The sequence below is a fragment of the Tenrec ecaudatus genome, chromosome 12 (assembly GCF_050624435.1).
Source record: "Tenrec ecaudatus isolate mTenEca1 chromosome 12, mTenEca1.hap1, whole genome shotgun sequence".
Lineage (NCBI taxonomy): Eukaryota > Metazoa > Chordata > Mammalia > Afrosoricida > Tenrecidae > Tenrec > Tenrec ecaudatus.
The window spans coordinates 29,459,476-29,481,567 of record NC_134541.1 but is presented as its reverse complement, the minus strand read 5'-3'; the positions used below and the strand labels follow the sequence as shown (position 1 = coordinate 29,481,567).

Genomic DNA, 22,092 nt, shown 5'->3' with positions numbered 1-22,092 from the left:
CTTGTATGCATATATTTCATGAATTGTTGCCTTCCCGGTTTGTGATACTGAAAGATGAGCCAGAGGCACAATTGATGGCAGGGAACAAGGGCTAAAGTCAGAGGTGGGGAGGGCCTGGGACAGCCAGAGAGAGTGAACTGCCTGTCAGTGGGATGTGACTCATTGCTTCCTTGGCCCCAGTCTTATTGGCTTCCTGGACATTGCGGTGGAGGTGAACATCACAGCCAAGGTCCGGCTGACCATGGACCGCACGGGTTATCCTCGACTGGTCATTGAGCGATGTGACACCCTCTTAGGGGGCATCAAAGTTAAGCTGCTGAGAGGGTGAGTGCCATCTGACCAGGGGTGGGGATGGAGGGTGGAAGGGGGTACATTGGGGATGGTAGAATGGTCTGTCTCTGGCAAGCAAAATGGTGCCACCCACTGACCCATGGGCCCTGGGGCGGGCAGAGCAGTGATTCAGCAGGAGTGGTGAGGACCTCCCGGGCCCCGATCCCGTGCTTCCAAGACCAGGCTCTAGGCTCTCTTGGTGGCACATCAGTCGCCCTGGGAACAGTCTGATGACTCACCCTGCAGCTTTCCAATCTGAATTGCAACCTTGATTTCATGATGATTAAGAGAACCGACTCTAGAAACTGACTCAGGCTCACGTCTTGACTGAGAAATGGGGGTGATTCTTTGGCCAGTGTTCCTCTGCCCCCTCAGATGGTCAGATGACCAAGACAGGGCCAGAGGTCAGATGACTTTTGCCCTTGGAAGTCCCAAGCAGGGCAGCCTGACCCACTCACTGGAAATCTCTGGAAGCATCTGGGTGCTGAATGAATACAGAGATGAAAAGCCCAACAATGCCTGTCCATTTGGTCCACAGTGAAATTACGAGGTCCTCCCAGCTTTGAGGCTGATGTCTCAACACCCAAGTTTCTCAGTGGGCTTGGGACCCTCCCCCCAACACCAACAAGCTTGATGAGTCCCCCCATGGCCATGAGCCTGGGCCTTACTTTGCTTCTCTCTCCCTAGCCTTCTCCCCAACCTCGTGGATAACTTAGTGAACAGAGTCTTGGCCAATGTCCTCCCTGATCTGGTAAGCCCTGGGCCTGGAAACTCAGCCTTTCCCTCTGGGACTTGCAGGTGACCCGCAGGGATGGAGGGAGCCAGTGGCTTGGGGTATGCTCTGGGAGAGTGGGCAGGACCCCGAGGTATGTGAAGGAGTGAGGAGACGGAGCTAGAGAGTTACAACCCTTCTGGTTGAAGCCCCCGCTTGGGCACTTCCTCCCCGTCTGGCAAGTTTCCATTGCATCCTCCTGCAACGTGGGAGCAATGCTAGACCCTTCCCCACGGCAGTACCGGGCACACGGCAGTCCACGGATGCCTTTCCTACCCTGGCTGTTAGTACGGGGGCCCCCTTCTCCCTGGCTTTGGAGACACTGTTGGAACTCACGTCATGGTCCTTTCTCCCCTACAGCTCTGCCCCATCGTAGATGTGGTGCTGGGTCTTGTCAATGACCAGCTGGGTCTCGTGGACTGTAAGTCCTTCCTTGCTCTGCTTCATTCAGTCAGTGCCTGTTAGAGCCTGCTCTGGACTCAGTCCTGGGGACAGAGATGTCTTTGGGAGGTGCCCGTGGGGAGGCAGCCCCACAAGGAGGCCCTTGAAGTGTGGTGCGGTGGTGTCTGAGAGAGGAGCCACCTGGCTTTCCCTCTTGCCCCCGACCGCCCTCCTCAAACCCCAAGGGGAGGAGTTTCCCACCTACACTGGGAGCCAAGGGACCATGTGAGAGCCCCAGCTCTGGCTGGCAGCCAGGTGGATTTGGGCACACTCTTTCCAGTTTCTTTATCTCTAAAATAAAGCACCTGAAAGATATAAAACCAACAAAATGGGGACCTGTCCTCAAAGCCCAAAGGGACTGGGTGAGAGAATAATAGGAGGTGTGTTCTTCAGGTTCTCAGACGTGGGCACCCAAGACCAAACCCACCCCTTACCCTGTCCTGGGACTCACTCCAGAGACACCCCACCCCTCCCCAACATGGCGGTGTCGTCCCTGCACTGCACAGCACCAGGCATCTCCGTTTAGGAGGACCACCGTGTAATGACAGCACCTCTAACCAGAGGTTCCGTGCACAACCTGTCTAGCCAGACAGGGCAGTACTCTTGTGCCTGTCTCTCTGGGCCTCCGCACAGTTTGAGGGTGGCTTTCTCAGGCAGTCACAAAGGCTTCCTCTGTGGCCCAGACGTGGGACATTTCAGCCCTAAGCAGCCAGAGAGATGGCAGCTTCAAGTAGGCACCGAAGTGAGGAAGCCAGAACCTTCCTCCCTGGTGCACCTCACTCCACGTTCACAGGGCTTTCTGTGATGCAGGACCCCCTCCTACAGCCCAAGGTGTTACAGAACACTTTGAAGAGGAGGCTGAGGCTCAGAGAGGGGCTGCAATGTGCCTGTGGTCTCAGCCCCCCAGGGGGCAGGGCACAAGGTGGGTGAGGGGACCCCTTCCCCATGACCTTCTTCTTTGCTTACAGCCCTGGTTCCTCTGGGGATACTGGGAAGTGTCCAGTACACATTCTCCAGCCTCCCGCTTGTGACTGGGGAATTCCTGGAGCTGGATCTCAATGTGAGTAGCAGGCTTGGGGACAAGAGGTGGAGCAGCTCTTTTCGCTGAAAGCAGGGCTGATGCTGAATGCCCAGCAAGCACCCTTGGGGCAGCACGTTTTCCAGATGAGATGAAGACCATCTAGGGGCCATGGGCAGAAATACATCACAGTCAATGCTTAGCAAGTGCCTTATGCAGATGGAGGGAGCCCTGGTGTCACAGTGGTTCCACTTTGGGCTGCTAACCACCAGGTCAGGGGTTCGAAGCCACCAGCCATTCCTCGGGAGGAAGGGGTGGGGCTTTCTACTCCTGTGAAAAGTTACAGTCAAGGCAACTCACAGGGGCCATTCTGCTCTGTCCTAACGGGTCCCTCTGCATCAGGACCAATTCGAAGGCAGTGAGCTTTGGTTTTTATGTGGACTAGTTCAGACCACGCTTGCAGTCACTACCTGAGGTTGGCACTCTTTGTGGGGCACATGTCACGGATGAGGAGACTGGGGCACAGACAGGCCATGCACCTGGGTCACATAGCAAATAACGGTGAACCTAGGACTTGAACTCAGACCATCTAATATCTAGCTCCTAGAGCTGCCGATAGGGGTGTGGGTTTGCAAAAGGAAACCCACACCCCTAGTGATGTATATAGGTTTGCACAGTGCTGTCAAGCACTCAGCAAAAGATTCTCCATGAGTCAAAAACAAAACAAAAACAAACCCTGATTTGTAGTGTGTGCCAGGTTCTGTGGTGTAAATACTCCCACCATGACTGAATTCAAGTCACCCAGGGAATGTTGCTGAATGTGATGTGTATAATCAGGTCTCATGTGCTGGGAGGGGCCAGCTCCAAGCCATCGTTGAATCCAGCCCCTAATTGTAGATGGGCACACCCCCACCCCCCCGTGTCCTTCCTCTCGGCTGCACAAACCTGATGCTGCTTGCAGATGCACACACCTGTATGTAGTTACACCTGCGAATACAGACACACGTGTGCCCAGGATATTCATAAATGCCTTCACTCAAGAAATATGGTTCCCGGCTGTGCTCCAGGGCCCGGGGTGGCTGAGAGCACACCCAGAAGTGAAGAGCACAGACAAGATCTTCTCCTGATAGAACTTAACGTCTACCGGTGGAGACAGGGCATTGAGCGCATATAAAAGTATAGCTACTGACTGCCGTGAAAGAGGACCCAAGGCTACCGGGGGGAGCTGGTCTATCTAGGGAGATCAAGCAGGACTTCTTGGAGGAGGTAACACTTGATCCGAGACCTTCCACGTGAGTGGGTTTTGACAAGAGGAGTGCTAAAGAGGGAGGGAACAGCATATACCAAGGCCCTGCGGTAGGCATGGTAAGATGGTGTGAGCCACAGACCAGGCCGGACTACGCAGGGCCAAAGCGGGGTGGAGACGAGACTGGGCAGATCCCATGAGGAAGAGTTTGCTCCTTAAGACATCTATAAGCCAGTGGTTCTCAACCTGTGTGTTGTGACCCCTTGAGGGGGGGGTCGAATGATCCTTTCACAGGGGTCTCCCGATTCATAACGGTAGCAAAATGACAGTGATGAAGTGGCCGCGTAAGTAACGTTATGGTCGGGGGTCACCACCACACAAGGAACTGTATGAAAGGGTCGCGGCACGAGGAGGTTGAGAACCACTGCTCTAAGGCAATGCGACACAGACTGGTGCATCTTGGCAGGGCTGAGGAGGTGTGAATGTATGCCATGCAAACATCTAAACCGCATCATAAGTTGCCATGCATAATTACAGGTGATGACAAATCAGGGAGTGTTTCCATCATGGTCCAGAGAAGAGTCAGGGGTCACACAGGCCCAGTGGGTTTATTCAGGGAACAAGTCCTGGAGGCAGGTTTACTCCAGCTTCCAGCCTCCCTCTCCCCTTCTATTCCCAGTGCCCATCCTGATGGTTGCTCTCTCTGCTCCCTCAGACTCTGGTTGGGGAGGCTGGAGGAGACCTCATCGACTACCCACTGGGCCGGCCAGCTGTGTCTCCCAGGAAGATGCCTGATTTGCCTCCCATGGGTGACAATACCAACTCTCAACTGGCCATTTCTGCCAACTTCCTGGGCTCAGTATTGACTCTCCTGCAGAAGCAAGGGGCACTGGATACTGACATCACTGATGGCATGGTGAGCCATGGCCCCACTGGGGTGTGGGTGGGCTCTTCCCCATTGCTCCTTGCTTGTTCCCATGGCCTCAGGTCAACTGCTTTCAAGTGAGGACTGTAGACAGTCCACCCCTTGACTCACCTCCAATTCACGGGTGTGTCATAATTGGGTCTGTGTTTACTGAAGCATGGTGCTCAGGCTGATGTTGAGCGGCTCAGATAGGACGTGGCATCGGATAAAAATATATATGACGACAAAGTTATTCCCTATTCAGTTTTATTCAAATTCTTTTTTATTATCTGTATACTTAACTAAATGCCTTCCTAGTTGCTTTTGAACAATTTGAGTTTTGGGAGACATCATATTTCACTGTACAGACTTCAGGATGCATCTGCTAAGAACGAAGTGTTCTCCAAGAGAGTATAATACAAATTGTGTCAGACTTTGAATCCATCCAGAGGAAAATATCCCTTCGGCACCAGTGCCTCGTTAACCCTCTCCTGCACTGATTAGTGCCCTCTTTTTAACTAAGCCAGAACAAGTCACACACTCAAAAGTCCTACACAGACAACGGAGTCCTCCTAGGAGGCAATGGCTTTGTTCCGTTTTTAGTGCATCCGTCCTCAATATTCCCATCTCTTTCTGTCGAGAAAGAGTAGCATTATAATTTCCTTTAACAACTAAGAGCATATGAAGCTTATTTGTTTTCGTTTCAAAGACTCTAGTTAAAGATGGGGAGTGAATGACAGTATAGGCGACGCAGGGCTATAGCAGAAGCCACGGATTTGGTGGACACTGGCCTATGCTGTTCGGACATGCTGGGGCTCACTTTATTTTAAATAAGAGTCACCTGGGTTTTGTTGTTATTGTTGCTGCTGTTTAGTGAAGACAGATTCAGGAATGCTTGGAAGCTCTAAAGAGTGTTTGTGGTGACCTTAAATGGCCCAGGCTAGTGAAACCCACAATGGCTACTCTGGTCTATGGGGGCTCCTGGATGGACAGACTTCCAAAGGGGTCTTGCCGTTCCCTTAAGGAGAGAAGACGGCCTCCCTGGTTGTCTTAGAGCACACAGGAGTTTCATCACTGTGCTAGCAACTCCCGTCTGCTCCTCTAGGCCCATCGATTCACACAACCCTTCTTGTCCTACAGTATGAAGAGCTCCCTCCGCTCACCACGTCCACACTGGGGGCGCTGATTCCCAAGGTATGTCCTGCAAGGGCCCCCATTGCCTTAGCCGTCCCAGGGCCCACCTCGGGAGGGAGAGGCTCGGCACGGAGGGGTGTGGGTGCGTGAGCGTCCTTGGAAGCACGGCAAGGCTGGGAGGCTAGATCGCTACAAAAGCTGAGATGGAAAGATGCTGAGCTCCAGCCTTGGACCAGTCAGCGCCCATCTAACCCTGGCCCTGCCACGTCCTCATTGTGTGACTGGGCGAGAAGTATAGCAAGTCGGAGACTTACTTTTCTCACATTTCATAACAAGCTATGAACACCTATTCCACAGGCTTGTGGATGAAGGTCAAGGAGAGAATGCACGCAGTGATGACAGCTTGGGGCTGGGGCCGTGGTGGACTCATGGTGGCTTAGAGGGGAAGAGCCATTCCTCAGGTGCAGAGAGACCTGAATTCCAACCCCACTCAGCATGCCACAACCATCTCACCTTAGTCAAATGACCGACTTTCTGAGGCCAAGTTTTCTCAAGTGGGAAACAGGGGGATTGTGGACCTGGGATCTGAACCTGTGCACAGAGCAGGCATTTGACAAATGTTAGCTACTATTATAGTTGTAATAATCTTGAGAGAGAAGTAGACAGAGAAACAGAGAGAGATAGAGGTGGCTAGCTAGATAATAGATTCCATAGACAGATGGGTAGATATGTGTGTGTGTGTGTGTGTGTGTGTGTGTGAGAGAGAGAGAGAGAGAGAGAGAGAGAGAGAGAGAGAGAGAGAGAGAGAGAGAGAGAGAGAGAAGCCCTCTGGTCTGATTAGTGACCATATACAGTTAGAACAAAGGAACAAAGGTAGAGACTTTCTGCTCGTAGTGGGGCCCCAGCTCTGGCCCTAGGCTCTTTACACTGCACTTCATTGAAAGAAAGGAAAAATCTAAAAGCATTACACAGGTGTGAAGGGTTGCTGCCATCCACAGAAATGTTAGACATCTTTTAATCTCTTTTCTACTTGCCCGTCTCATTGCCTGTGGAGGAAACCAGCCCCTCACAACTACACCACGGGTTGGAGAGGCGCAAGTGTACAGTTATGATAATAAACATTATAGCAACGTCAGAGAGAACAGGAGAGGTAGAAGAGAAGGTAAAATAAAGGAGTCAGACACATTCCACAGTAGCATGCTCACCGGGCCCAAGCACAGCATGGGCAGAGAGGGCAGGAGAGTCTCTTTATTGCTGGCCAAGGCCCATATATGCTTAGGGGCGTGATTACAGGTAACCACATATGTCAGAAGGGGATTGCAATAGGCACAGGCGTGACAGGAAGGGGTTGTGCTAGGGGTGTACGTGTACATATAGTAGGAAGGGGAGGGACTAGGGGTAGACATGTGACAAGAGGGGCAGACCCTAGGCTCAATATGGCTGCCTAACCTTGGTCACCCTTGAGTGGATTTGACCTCCCTGGGCTCTCCCTTCAGGGAAACAATCACCCTCTTGTGGCTGAAAGCCAAATGGTGGAAGCACAGTTTCTGATGTTATAGCTATCACAGGAGTCCCGGTGGCTCAGTGGGTTATGAGTTGGGCTGCAAATTCCAAGGCCAGCAGTTCTAAGTCACCAGCAGCTGCTGCAGCAAAAAAGAAGAGGTTTGCTCCTCTTAAAAAGAGTGACAGTCCCGGAAACCCACAGGCGCAGTTCTACCTTGTCCTGTAGGGTTGTCATGAGTCAGAATGAACTTGACAGCAGTGAATTACAATGATGATACCTTAAGAGGAGGCGGATTCTTCACTTAACGGTACTTTTTTATTTATTAGACCACCTCCTCAGTGCTCGGCATACGCTAATGAAATGCTCTGAGAATCCACTCATTTGGTTCTAATGACCCACCCCACCCCCATGGGAACTCTTAGGGAAGAACACGCCCCCTTTCAAGAGTCCTGGTGGTGTTGTGAGCTCACCACTGGACTGCTGACCACAAGGCTGACAGCTCAAACCCCACCAGTGACTCTGTTAGATCTCTCTCTCTCTCGTGGAGGAAATGTACCTCGGTCCTTAGCTTCCTGTGAGAAAGAATTCACGCCGAAGCCTGGTTTGTGATCCAAATGAGTTTTATGAAAGGCAAAAGAAGCTTCAGGTTTTCACAGGCACCTCAGGGCCCTTGACACGCGCGCATGGAGTGCTGAGGCCAGTGGAGATCGCTGCACGATCTCTGAGGAGAAGCTTGAGAAGCCGAAGGACGCCAAAGCTCTGGATTCTGGCTTCTCAGGTCCTCTGATGGGAGGCATGGCCGATGATCCTGGTCGATCCCATTGGCTGAATCGAATTCACCTGGCCCAGATGGGTCAATCCAGGTGTAACGCCCATCTAGGTGTCCCACCCCTTCCTGGTCAGAAGCCCAGACTTCTGAGGGTGTGCAATGAATGCCCCAGTCCCTAGACTAGCCACCTAACAACTCCATGAAAGATGAGGCTGTCCACTCCCGTACAGATTTAGTCTCAGAAACCCCGAGGAGCAGTTCTACTCTGACCTACTGTCTCTAGGAGTCAGAATCTACTTGAAGACAGTGCTTTTAAAAATTATTGTTATATTTCTTTTACAGTCGGGAAACGGAGTCGCAGAGGGATCACGCCATGAGTAGTCATTGACAGAGATGGGATTGGATGGGAGCTCAGACCTAGAAACTGGCCTGGGTCCCTGGCAAGGGGATTCAGGCTGGACACCAGGGAGTGTGTCCTGGAGACCCTGGCCAGTGTGGTGTCACTGGGAGATGCTGGGCTACAGCTGGAGGGCACCCTGGGCCTCCCTCATCTGTGGGACAGGGGGCCAAAGAACCTCCTGGTGTCCCATGATTGAGAAGATGACTAATTCTGAGGGATTCTCTGGGGTTGAGTGGAGATAGCTATGGCATCTCCTTCAAAAAGCCAAGTCACTGAAGAGCTGACCTGCTGAAAGTCAATTTCCCAAAGGCTGAAGTCACTGAGCAGCCAATTGGCTGAGTTTACCAGCTGTACCAGTGGACCAAGAGCTTGGTCAAGACTCATTCGCTTTACACGTGCTCAAGAAAATGAGTAGAAGCTATTTAGAACCTGACCTGCATTGGCCATACTTGGCTTATGGAAAAATGCACAAGTTTTTATTTTTTTGAAAAGCAATTTTGTGGTTTTACTCATATATTTCCATTTATTTAATTCATGAAGAAAGATGTACTTGGTAAGTCAGTTGCCCAGCAAAGATGGTCAACTAGCCACTGGGTGAATTATGCTGTCACTGAAAAGCTAGGTTTATGTTGGGCCACTAACCACAAGGTGGGCAGTTCAAAACCACCAGCCACTCCAAGGGAGAAAGATGAGGTTTTCTACTCCCATAAAGAGTTTCAGTCTCAGAAACTCACAGGAGCAATTCTACCCTGTCCTAGTGGCTCACTATGAGTCAGCATCGACTTGATGGTAGTTAACAATCTCAGATCCTTCCCACTTTGAGTCTCGGGAGTCCCAGGAAATCCAGGCACATGAGACAGCCTATAGTTCCTCTTGGATCTCCCTAGGAACTTCCCTATATTGTGTGTTCCCTAGTGGAACAGTGGATCAAGTGCTGGGCTGCTAACCAAAAGATCAGCAGTTTGAACCCCCCAGCCACTTCACAGGAGAAGGCTATGACAATCCTGCTTGTGCAGAGACCCTGGCAGTAGCTCTGCCCTGTCCTGTGGGCTCACTGCCTGTCAGAGTCCCCCGCAGGGGATTTGGGTGTGGGGTTCTCATTCAGGACAGGGTATCCAGGGCAGGGCGAGAACAGGAAAGGCCTCTGAGTCACACCGACCCCAACTCCCCTGCTCGCCATGGACAATGGCTCTGAGCACGCTTTCCCACTGAGCCCCAGCCTCTCATCTGTACCGTGGAGGAAATAATGCCCACGGAGTGGTCGGGATGATTCCGCGCTCAGCTCCAGAGCCCACACTTGGCTGAGGGGCAGGCTGTGAGCCATTCTACTCTTGGGCCACTGAGTTGGAGGTGTGGCCAGCACCGTCCCATTTCCTCATTACAAAGAGTCTATGGAAGAGGGCAGTGGGGACTCCGCATGGGACTGTTGTCGAATCTGGGTGTGTGGCATCTGTATTATATGTTCACAGGTTGGCTGGTGATCCCTGGACACCTCCCACTCACCCTGACCTGCTTCGACCCTCAGGTGTTCCAGCAATACCCTGAGCCCTTCCCACTCACCATCAAGATCCAGGTGCCAAACCCACCCTCGGTGACACTGCAGAAGGACGAGGCGCTGGTGAAGGTGTTTGCCACGGCTGAGGTCATGGTCTCCCAGCCCAATGATGTGGAGACCACCATCTGTCTCATTGATGTGGTGAGCTCTGGGGGTGGACCACCTGCAGCTGGGCCTCAAGACAGTGCCATCTGGTCTCCTGGGGCCCGCAGGTGCCTCCAAGCCTCCACGGTCCCCTGTGTGGAGACTGTGAGGCTAGTTTTGGGGCCAGATGAGCTAGTTCCAACGCAGCTGTGACTAACTTCTAGCCTTTGCTACTTCCAGAGGGGCCACACTGAGTCCGATTTCTCCTCTATCACATGGAGATGGCAGTAGACATTGAAGATGCTCAGAGTGGTATCTGGCATCAGGCAGCTGCACACAAACAGTTGTCTAGTCTTACTTTTGCAGGGTGGATACCACAGCATGTGGGACCAAATAGACCTTGACCTTTCCCTCGGCAATAACTTCTGAGCCCCTTCTACATGTTATGCTTTCTCCTCGATGTGGGGGGCCTCACGCTCTCAGAGGTCACTCTCTCTGGGAGTGGATACACAGCCAATGGCCTCCATTATTTCATAGAAATGCGCCCTCCTAGAACGCCACTCATGCTACTCCCCTGCTCACAAGTTTCCCCTCCTGTCCTGGAATCAGACCCAAGCTCCGCACCATGATTCATCCAGTTCTCCAACATCAGCTCCCGGTCACCTCTCAGCTCCTCCTTATTCCTCTAATATGCTAGGCACCTCAGGGCCTTTGCACATGCTGTTCCCCTGAGCCTGGGATGCTCTTCCCTCAGACAGCTGCATGGCCTATTTTCTCACTTCCTTCAGGTCTCTCTGCTCAAATGTCCCCTCCGCAGAGAGGTCTTTCAGGGTGACCTCCATCCTCCCATCACGGCCTTGCACAGCCTGCATGCTTTTCTTGGCTCATCACGCTCGCCAGCTGTTACAAGCCACGTGGGCTTGTTAGTTCATTGCTGGGCAGAGAGGCCACCTGTCTTGTTCATGGCTGGATCTCCAGGACCCAGCACCCAATAGATGCTCAGGCAATATTTTCAAATGAAGCCACAACACGGGTAGTAGTGCTGTTTCCCTCTCTGTGGCGAAGACACCAGGCTTTGCCTCTGACTGTTGGGGTTCTGGTCCCACCTGCTATGTTTTCCCAGTCTTTCCTACCTCCCAGGGCTCAAGACCACATGGGCCAGCCACCTTTTGTCTGGGAAGTGGGCATTCTTGGCTGGAGTATGCCAAGCCATGGCCGGGTAGGTAGGTGGGTGAAAGGGTCCTTTCTACCCCTGTGGAATCTGAGTGGAATCTGAGTGTCATCCACAGTCTCACCAGGAATAGCAGTGGTCACCTCAGATCCAGATCCCCCTTAGCAAGCCATTGTGTTACTAGGTAGGGATCTTCCCATATCAGTCCAGATGTTTGTCTGAGCCAGCTCAGAACTCCGCCTCCAGGACTCCCTATTGGTTTGATCCCTCCCTGGCCACCAGCGGGGCCTGCTCAGCTCCGCCCAGCTTCGATGCCATCAAACCCCTCACCTGTTTATTCTCTGTCTTATCTCTCCTGCCGCAGGCCTTTGCACAAGCACTTCCTGCTGCCTGGATCATTCCCGCCCCCCGCCCCCACCCCCCCAAATAAGGCCATTCCCATTAAGCAGTCACTCCCCACACACCTTTCCCCTTTCCCCCACCCCGTGGCCACCGCCGATCCAACTTTGGTCTGTGTGTCTGCCTCTTCCGGGTATTTAATATAAGGGAGTTCCCACTGTTGTACATGAACTGGACAAGAACAACTCAGATTCTGGTAAAAAGCAATACAGCTTATTAAAGGGGGACAGAAAGGAGAAAAAGGACCTGTGCAGGGAGCAGCCCTCTGAGGAGAGAGGGTGGCCCGATCGATCGCTCATAGACGTGGGTTTTATAGGGAGGGGTAAACAATGGGGCTTTGCAGCTGCGTGTTCAAGCAAGCAGGAACAGAAGCAGACCTTGCGGTTAGCCTTTAGCTGAACATTTCGGGAACTTTATCTGTAAGTTTCTGATCACGATGTCCTGAACCTTCCGGGCACCTTATCTGTAAGTTTCTGGTCATTACGTCCTCTAGCGCCTTTGTGCTCAAACAAATGTTACTAAGTTTTGATTTTTCCAAGCATCTGAGTCATTTACGGGAACTTCCCCACCCCGCTGCTTGTATGACTTTTAAATACAAAATGGCTTGGCTGAGGCTGTGTCCCACATTCCCCCCTTTTCTTTCAAACTATGGAATCTTCCATGGGCAGACTTTGATAGGAGCTGCTTAACACTAATAAGTTGTCCTGCTTGACTGTTTTGCTGGCCGCTGCCCTGCCGCGGAGAATCCCGACGGGACAAAACAGGGGAGCGAGCTGTTGTTCTCACAGGAACCTTTCGACCTCTGTCAGCCGCTTGACCAGTCTCCTGGCGTTAGGTCATGGACAGGGCCTGGTCCAGGTGGCTGCTCCGGGCTGGGATTGCCTGCAGCTTCTGGATGATGGAGGCGGCGTAGCAAAGTGTTGTTGGTGCTGCGAACTTCCTGCACAGCCTGGATAGACTTTAGAAGTTCAAGATTAGTTAGTTGAGCTAACTGTTCCATCCCAACTCTAGGTAAGAAGGGAGGTGGCCTACCACACATGATTTCATAAGGCGCAAGGTTTTCAAGCTACGGGGTACAATGGACATGCATTAAAGCAAAAGGTAAAAGATGTACCCAGTTCTCGCCAGTTTCTGTGCACAATTTGGTTAATGTTTCCTTTAGAGTTCTATTCATCCTTTCTACCTGACCAGAACTTTGAGGCTGATAGGCACAGTGGAGTTTCCAATGAATGCATAAGACTTTACCTATTGTTTTAGAAATTTGTGCTATGAAGGCAGGGCCACTATCAGAGCCAATTCACAGAGGAATGCCAAATCTAGGGAGGATTTCAGTTAACAGCAGTTTGCATACCACGGTGGCCGTGGTTGGGAAAGCTTCTGTCCATCCAGAAAAGGTGTTTACAAAGACCAGCAAATATTTATAACCATACAGACCTGGTTTTACCTTGGTGAAGTCCACTTCCCAGTATTGACTGGGGGAAAGTCCTCGTGCCCGTGGATGGGGTGGCTGATGTGTCCTGTGGGGGTTGTTAACTTGGGCACATGAGAGACATTTTTTGGCTGCTGCCTGAGTCCACTTCTGGAGATTTGGAATTTTGAATCGCTTTACTCTGAATTCCTGGAGGTTCTGGTTCAGTGCCTCCAAAAAAAAGGGTTGGAGAGTTTATGAACCCTTGGTCCAAGGAGTCCTGGTTAATTTCCCAGTGAAAGTTCCTTGAGGATCAGCCCATTCAAAGGCAAAAATGGACTGGCTTAGAGGAACAAAGGAATGGAAAAGAAGGCATCCTTTACTTTCACAACAGCTTGCTTGTTTTCCATGTACTCTTTTGTTTGGGGACTAAGTGGCAACGTCTCTTTAGGACCAGACAAGCAATTAGAGTTTCCAAAGCCATGGTTTGGCATCATTACCTTGCTGAAGCCATCTCAGTGTTCCACTGCAGGGGCTCTCAGTTTCCTTTCCTTCCACCATACAGCCATATAAAGTAGTTCAACACTCTTTCATCTTTCTTTTCTCTTATTCTTTCCCTCTCATCCGCCAGCTCCAACTCCGCTCACATTCCGGCCTGGCGCCTTGCCTTCCCAGGCCCTTTGTTTTGATTCCGGACTCCACAGCTCCTGCCGCCGCCAAGCGTACCTTCCACTTCTTTCCTTACGAGACTACGGTCTTTAATTTTGTCTCTTCTCCTTCTTTAAAAGCAGCCACCATGATTTTAGCTATCTGCTGTATAGTAGTTGCTGGTGGATCCTCCCTGTTGTTATAAACCTTTTGAGCTATCTCTGTTAATTCACTAAGATTTCCCCCCTTAAACCTGTCAAGCTTTGAAGCTTTTTCCAGATGTCTGGGGCTGACTGAGCTACAAAAACTATATATATATACATTTTTTTTTACAAAAACTATATTAATGGCCCAGTGGTTCTCATGGGCCTCTGGGTCAATGGAGGTGTACAGCCTGTAAGCCTCCATGAGGCATTCAAGAAAAGCGGCTGGCAACTCACCTGTAGCTTTCTGCACTGTCTCACTTACCTTAGACAGATTAATGGGCTTTTTAACAGCGCCCCCCCACCCCACCCCCGGGGGCCCTGAAACAGAAACTGGTGATACCTGGTCAGGGCTTTCCTGCCCTGCACGTCGTCGTTAGCATCCCACGGCGGGCGCCAGGTTGGAAACAAGGCTTCTTGCCCGCCTACCCTGAGTAAAATCTTATGGATTTCTCTCTGAATCCTCTCTTGTTCCTCTGCAGTGAAGAGGACCTGTAAAAACTGCTGACTGGTGCTGGGCTGGTGGGTATGAAAAATAGTTTCTAATAGGGAGATAAGCCCCTGGGGTTTATCAGAGAAGGATGGGTTTTGTTGCTTCCAGTTATATAAATTACTGATGGAGAAAGGAACATAAACCATGAAAGGGGCTGCCTGGTCCACCCCGGGGGGAGGAACAGTTTGTCTTAAAGGAAAAACACCGACTGGGACTTCAGAAGGCTTGCCTGTTCGCTTGCTGTTTCAGCATGTATTTTCCCCCCGCTGGGTGTGGGGAGGACTGAATGGGGCAGCTTCCAGGTGCTGGGCCCGCCCTGGCAGACGGGTATGGATGAGGAAGCAGAGCAGGGAGCCCGATTGCCTCAAGGGGAGCTTGGGTGGAGGACGGTTTTCAAGCTTCTCTTTAGCACTCTGGAGGTCAGGGTAAAGTCGCCGGGGCTTCTTGTCCTTGGTATGAGTTAACCTTTTCCGCTGCAACCAGCACCTGCTTGGTGGGGAAGAAACTTCAGAATATACGGAGGAGGATTAGAGGCTATGTGAATCCACACATTTATGTAGGGGATTTGGTCCGGATGACCTGGTTTTATCTGTAGACAAAGTTTTGCACTTGGTATAAAAGAGGTAGGGAAAAGTTGCCCTCCAAGGGCCAATCGGGCACTTCTGCAACCCAATCTGTCTCACAAAGGTTTCGAGATGGACAGACTTTGTTTTAAAACCATAACTTGACATAGACCTTTTAGCAAAATCAGAAAAATTATTCAAAAGGCACTGAAGTGGAGTTGTCTGTGTCTAACCCATTGTTCTGCTCCACCTGTTAAAAGTCAAACAATCACAGAAGGCGAGCAGGAGTGAAAGCAAGCCACACACAACTGAACACAACAGAAGTCAAGTCACACAGGACCTAAACATACCAGGAAAATAATAATATCCCACCAGTAGGGCATCAGTCTGAAAGATACAGGAGGTCACAGAGACGTCTCTCTGGACCTCTGGGAGTGCCTGAATGTTGCGTCCAACCGAGCCTACTCTCCCAACCCGGAGTGTGCACACCAACCTGTTAGCACCCTGGACAGGATCCACAACTGGGGCAGATGAAGGTCTCTCCGAGGCCTTCCCCTAGTTTTAGTTGCGGCACTGGCTGAGGAGAACACCCGTTCCTGGGATCTCGCTTGTCCCACTAATGTACGACCTGGTCACCGTATCTTGGTGGGACCTCCAAAATGTTGTACATGAACTGGACAAGAACAACTCAGATTCTGGTAAAAAGCAATACAGCTTATTCAAGGGGGACAGAAAGGAGAAAAAGGACCTGTGCAGGGAGCAGCCCTCTGAGGAGAGAGGGTGGCCCGATCGCTCGCAGACCTGGGTTATTATAGGGAGGGGTAAACAATGGGGGTGCGTGCAAGCAAGCAGGAACAGAAGCAGACCTTGCGGTTAGCCTTTAGCTGAACATTTTGGGAACTTGTATCTGTAAGTTTCTGATCACAATGTCCTGTACCTTCCGGGCACCTTATCTGTAAGTTTCTGGTCATTACGTCCTCTAGTGCCTTTGTGCTCAAACAAATGTTACTAAGTTTTGATTTTTCCAAGCATCTGAGTCATTTACGGGAACTTCCCCACCCCGCTGCTTGTATGACTTTTAAATACAACATGGCTTTGCTGAGGCTGTGTCCCACACCACAACATTTGGCCTTTTCTTTCTGATATCTTTCACTCATCTTAATGTTTTCAGGCCCATCCACACTGTAGTCCTCTGTGAACTTGGCTACGAACTTCGCTCCTCTGTGGGCCAGGATTGTATCTGCCCCATGCGTCTACGCTCATGTTTCCGTTCATTTGCTGCTGTAAATCCAGTGGCATCCACTTTCTGGCCGTGGTGAATAATGCTGCTGCGAACCGTCCTGGTGTGGTCTGTGCCTGAGTCCTTGTGGGTGTGTACCTGGGAGAGGCATCGAGGGGCCTGTTGTTGGTCAAACGTTTCCTGTTTCATTTACTAACTAGTAAGGAAACCCTCCCACCAGTTTCTATGTCTTAATCCCAGCAGGGTCCCAGGGACTCCTGTTTCCCCACATTCTCCTCCACTCACATTTTCCATTTTTGTTCTTGTAGATATTTTGGTTTGTTTCGGTTTTCAGGGTCACCCTAGTGGACCCCTCTCTTTGAGAACTGGCACGTCCCTTATACATTTGGGAAATCATCCTGCATCCCAATCACTCCTCCCGCCCCCAGCAATGTGTGTACCGTCGTCAATGCTGCCCATTCATTGCCGCCAACGCCAAGGAGAGGAAAGACCCCTTCATTCCGCAGAGAGGGCTTGCTGAGGGGATGTGGTGAGGCCTCTGGGGAGTGTGCTGTGAGACCATCTGGGTGCCCATGCAGGCCCTAGGCGGTGCCCGGCTCATGGTGGACCCTCAGCAGCCTAGGGTGCTGACACTCCTTTCTTCCCCTGCCCTCCAGGACACAGATCTCTTGGCCATGTTCTCCGTGGACGGAGATAAGCTCATGATCGACGCCAAGCTGGACAAGTAAGGACGGTGCACTACCTGGGCTCCTTCCTGTTCCTGCTTTGGTGTTGTGGTGGCGGTGGATGGCCAGCAGAGGGATGGCCGGGAGGGGGAGATAGACCGTGCCTGCCAAGTCTGCTACAGCACAAGCTGGGCATAAGGGTGCTGGTGGGGGTGAAACTGTGGGGCCAAGGAGAAAGCTAGAGCTCACAACAACATCAGTAAGAGCCCCGAAGCTGCACCCACACTGTTCTAGCGAGGTATTTGATAGGTGTTCATAGGCTTAGACCTTGAAATGGTCTTGTGAAGTTAAGGCCACTATTCTCCTCTTTGAAAGAAGAGAAAACGGAGGCTCAGAGAGGCGCAGTTCCTTATCCAAGACCACACAGCAAGTACATAACGGGACCGTGAGCCGAGACAGACAGACCTGACCCAGACCCGTTTGAAGTCGTTCTAAGCACAGGTTTTGGAGCCAAGAAATATGGACTCCAATCCTCATGTAACCACCACCTGGCTGTGTGACCTTGGCCACGTGGTCTAGCCTCTCTGAGTCTCGGTTTTCTTATCTGAAACTGGAGACAATAGCCCCTCCCCCACAGGGTTCATGCTAAGAACTATTATTTATTGGATACTATTCTATCCACATGCCAGGCATTGGCTTGGTTCTTAATGAGCGTTAAGCTAGTCAATCATTGAGGATACCTTACAGAAATAGAATTATGAATCTTATTTCAAGATGATGTGTAAAAAATATCAGCATGGGCCTAGTGGGTTGCAAATTTTCTTTTTACAAAAAATATTTACCCAGCCTTACAGTGAGAGGTGTTCATGATACAATACTAATAGGAACCGGGTAGGAGTTTTGAAGGAGGAAATATTCCACCTGAAGCTTGGATGACAGGGGCTGGAGGTGGGAAGAGGGGAGGGGGTCTTAGGCAAGGAGAGAGCAGTGGGGAGGGGTGTGGCCCATAAGGAGGGAGGAGTTGGGGGGAAACAGAGAGGACCTTCTGAGACGATTGTACCCTCTCCCACTGGGTACTGAGCAGACCCTTCTGAATGGCTCCCTACTCTCTGACCCCTGGGAGAGTGTGGCCCAGGTCCTCAGGTGGAGCTGTAGGTTTGCAGATGAGAGTCAAGTGCAGAGCAAGGCCACCTTCCTCAGCAGAGCAGAGTGGCTGAGAGCTCATGGCTGCGGTGTGAGTCCTGATGCTATCCCTCCTGAGCTCTGTGTTCTAGACATGACCCCCGGAACCCCAGGCCCCCTAGGAGCATGGATTTGCAGTAAGGATCAAGCCAGGTGGTGACCATTACGCTGAGCTCGGTTCTGATCACTTTACTCGAAGGGCCTCCTTTGGTCATTGTAGCCGCCCGCCCACTTTGCAGATGAGATAACCAAGACACAGAGAGGTTAAGGATTCTGGCCAAGGTTCCATCACTTCTTATTGGGAGCTGCAGTGGAGCTGATGCTGACTAAGGTCCACCCCGTGTGTACAAAGCAGAACTGCTCAATAGGGTTTTGGGAAGTTCAGTAGGGTCTTTGGAAAATGTGACCTTTTAGAAGCCAATTGCCAGGCTTGCCTCTGAGTGGGTTTGAATGGTCAATCTTGGAGCATGGCTTGCAGGTGGCAAAGCTTTGGCTTGGAACTCACACACAGAATATGGTATCTAAATTAACTTACGGATATGAAAGCAACTGAGGAGCCCCAGTGGTGCAATGGTTCTGAGTTGACCTGCAATCGGTGTGGTCAGCAGTTCAAACCTACCAGCAGCTCTGAGGGAGGAAGAACGGGCTCTCTGCTCCGAACAGTCCCATCTTGGAGACCCACAGGGGGCTGCCATGAGTCAGCTTGGATTCGATGGCAGTGAGTCATTTTGTGTGTGTATGATTTGCGGATAACTGCTGTTTGCTTTATCTGCAGGACCAGCCTCAACCTCAGAACCTCAAATGTGGGCAACTTTGACGTAAGTCCTAAGTCCGAGTTCCTGAGAGTAGCACCCGGGAAGTCCCAGGGCCTCACTGTGGGGCTGGTGGGGGGTCTGAGAAGTCAGTGTGAATCCTCTTGACTTTCCTGGTTGCCTGTGGGGCTGTCCTACTGTGATTGGTAGCCCGGGGGTGGAGGGGAGGGCTTGGCCTAAGTATCTGCACTCTGTGATGGGAGACGACAGGACTGCCATGTTCGTGGGGCTCCTTTGCCTTGCGACCGTGGACAGGACCAACTCACTCTCATTGAGCCTCAGTTTCCTCCTCTGCCAAATGGATAGGTTTGGATTCGTTTCTAACTGCCCTGCTTACCCAGGGGCCGTAGAATTCTACCTGTCTGGGAGCCCGTGTGTCTAAGATGCTCACATCCTCTCATCCAGGCCTATTTCACATCCTTGTTCATGCGGAGTCGCCCATCCTTCCCTGGGCTTCCGTCATACCCGTCTTAGCGTTGACCAATGGTCGGCTCAGCGGCCATTCCCACTGCGTGTTGAAGTGCTTACACCTGCAGAGGGGAGAGAGAGCCCCCTGATGTCCAAGATTTGCTCATCCCGATGATCCCTGCAACCTCTGGGCTAGGGACCACTACATCGTTTTTAGAGGTGGAGAAGCAGGTGACCAGGGAGAGACGGTGTCTTACCCAAGACCTCACAGGTAGTTGGGACAGACTTGGAACTAGAACTGAAGTCCCTAGACTCCAAGTGGACAAAGGAGCCCACACGCATTGTGGAATGGATGGATTTTTGATGGCACTACCTTAAGCTTTTGCATTTTTAGTTTTTTAAACTTTTCCTCATCGAATCCTCCGTTACAAGTTAAGTGCCTTGCGTCAGTGTACAGAGCTAGCATGAGAGTGGCGTGGGGATTTGGGCCCTAGGCTCTTACCACTGTGAGGACCCCGCCAAGCAGCTACCTTACAGGCAGCCAGTAACTTCAATGGAACTCCCCTGGTGGTGTGGTGCTGACGTGTTGGCTGCTAACTGCAAGGTCAGCTGTTCGAAACCACTAGCCTCTCTGAGTGAGGAAGAAGAGGCTTTCTACTCTGTAAACCATCACGGTCCTGGAAACTCACAGGAGCAGTTCTGACTTGTGCTAGAACAGTGGTTCCCAACCTTCCTAATGCCACGGCCCTTCCATGCAGTTCCTCACGCTGTGGTGACCCCCCGAACCATAACATTACTTTCGTTGCTTCTTCATCACTGTCATTTTGCTACTGTTATGAATCGGGCAACCCCTGTGAAAGGGTCATTTGACCCCTAAAGGGGTTGCGACCCACAGGTTGAGAACCGCTGTCCTAGAGGGTCCCTGTGAGTTGATGACTTGATGAGTCATTGCCTCCATGGCAGTGAGCTTTTGAGTTGTCCTCTGGTCATTTCCAACTCCCAGTGACCCCAGCGATGTGTCAGAGAGGGCTTCCAATGGCGGAGTTCTCATGATTGCCACGCCTTTCCGAGTTGCCTGGGGATGAACTTGAACTGCAAACTGGTTAGCAGTCAAGCCCATCGGGCATTTGCATCGCCTGCCCCACCTCAGGGACTTCACTGGATAGGCACAGCCATCCTTGGGGTAAGAACTTCTCACTCCCATTTTCAGATGTGGACACTGAGGCTTAGCGAAGTGAAGGGCAAAGATTTAGGCCGAGGCCAGGCCTTCTGATTGATTTGCCTGGAATCCTTCTCTCATCCTGGCAAGCTGGACTTCCAGTTTCCCACCTGCTATGGGGCCCCTCCCCACCCGTGACCCCACGGGACTCAGAGGAGAAGAGGGCTCTTGGAGGAATGGTCGGGAGTAGGCCACCAGGCTGGCCTTTCAAGGTGTCTCTGGGTGGACGTGAGCCAGCAAGTTCTTAACTGTTTCTGCCGCTCTAGGACTCCAAACTGGGCTTGCTAGCCTAGTGCCAGTCAGCAGGGAAACTGAGGCTCGGAGGTCCCTAGGGGCCCCAGGGCTGGATTCAATGAGTCCTTGGGTCTGAGTGAACCCACTGCCTGGTCTCACCTCTTGTTCTTCTGCTACAGGTTGGCCTCATGGAGGTTCTTGTTGGAAAGATTTTTGACCTGGCGTTTATGCCCGCCATGAACGGTGAGCGAGGGCACTGTGCTTTCCCAGGGACACGTGGTGGTGGTGGGGGGGGGTTGGCGGCCGCTGGCTGGTCGGGCCTGCTGAACATGTGACTGAGAACATCATGCTAAGCTTATTTATTTAAGCTTCGGGATGTAAATGTTGTCCCCAGGGGCCTCTCGCCTTCCTCATTTGTCCCCTCTGCGTTACTGTTTTCTGCGTTACTCTTTGTTTTTGGCTGTTTTTTTGTGCTGCTCATGACATGTGTCTGTCTGTCTGCATAGGGAAATTGTACATGTGTACACTGTAGGAAGGTCCAAACCAGCTACCTAGATACGGACGTCCGCCTTCCAAAGGCAGCCCTTTCCTTCCAGGCACATCCTCCTGCAAGTTTTCCAGACAGTTATTTTAAGATTTCTTTTTCCTTTATTGTGGTGAAAACAGGACACCAGAACCCTTCCCAGCACGCATGTATCACGCAATGGCATGGAGAGCCTTTGTCATGCCGTGCCACATGACAGCTGACCCTTCCCACAGAGAGTCAGTCCAGCCTGGAATGGAACCCAGCCCAGGGACCCACTCTCAAGTAGACAGGCCTATTAAGTGAGCAGAGTGGTCACAAGGTCAGCAGTTTGAAACCGTCAGCTGCTCTGTGGGAGGAGATGGACCTTTCTACTCCCATAAAGAGCAGCAGTCCTGGAAAGCTCTCAGGGGCAGTTCTGCCCAGTCTTGTAGGGTCGCTATGAGTTGGATCGATGTCAGCGAGTGGAGATGCCGAGAGAAATGACACTTGGGAGGAATGAGAGTACGCCCTGGCACCATCAACCACAGGAGACGCAGAGGCCAGTGTTTGCCCCAGAACCAAGCTCAGAAGGCAGGGAGGGTCCGGAGAGGTGGGGGTGGGGTGGGCAATGGGAACTGGAGCCCGGAGCCCAGGGAGGAGGTAGAAGGAGCAGCAAGGACAAAGGTTTCCAGACATTGAAGCAACTGCCAGGGTCCTTGCAGGTACTGGGGGATGCTGTCCGCAGAGCGTGCCCCGCCTCCCTGCTGCTGTGCTCACCTTGCCTG

At 51.7% G+C, this 22,092-nt stretch overlaps 1 protein-coding gene across 1 annotated transcript in view; it reads left to right on the top strand.

The window, feature by feature from the left end:
• Positions 1-22,092, top strand: part of BPIFB4 (BPI fold containing family B member 4) — a 31,582-nt gene that overhangs the window by 4,421 nt on the left and 5,069 nt on the right. Inside the window, exons 5-14 of the mRNA XM_075527790.1 lie at positions 181-324; positions 1,018-1,081; positions 1,463-1,523; positions 2,512-2,603; positions 4,523-4,723; positions 5,852-5,905; positions 10,044-10,214; positions 16,939-17,006; positions 18,905-18,947; positions 20,982-21,045. Coding sequence (XP_075383905.1) covers positions 181-324; positions 1,018-1,081; positions 1,463-1,523; positions 2,512-2,603; positions 4,523-4,723; positions 5,852-5,905; positions 10,044-10,214; positions 16,939-17,006; positions 18,905-18,947; positions 20,982-21,045 — 962 coding nt within the window. The remainder of the gene's footprint in view (positions 1-180; positions 325-1,017; positions 1,082-1,462; positions 1,524-2,511; positions 2,604-4,522; positions 4,724-5,851; positions 5,906-10,043; positions 10,215-16,938; positions 17,007-18,904; positions 18,948-20,981; positions 21,046-22,092) is intronic.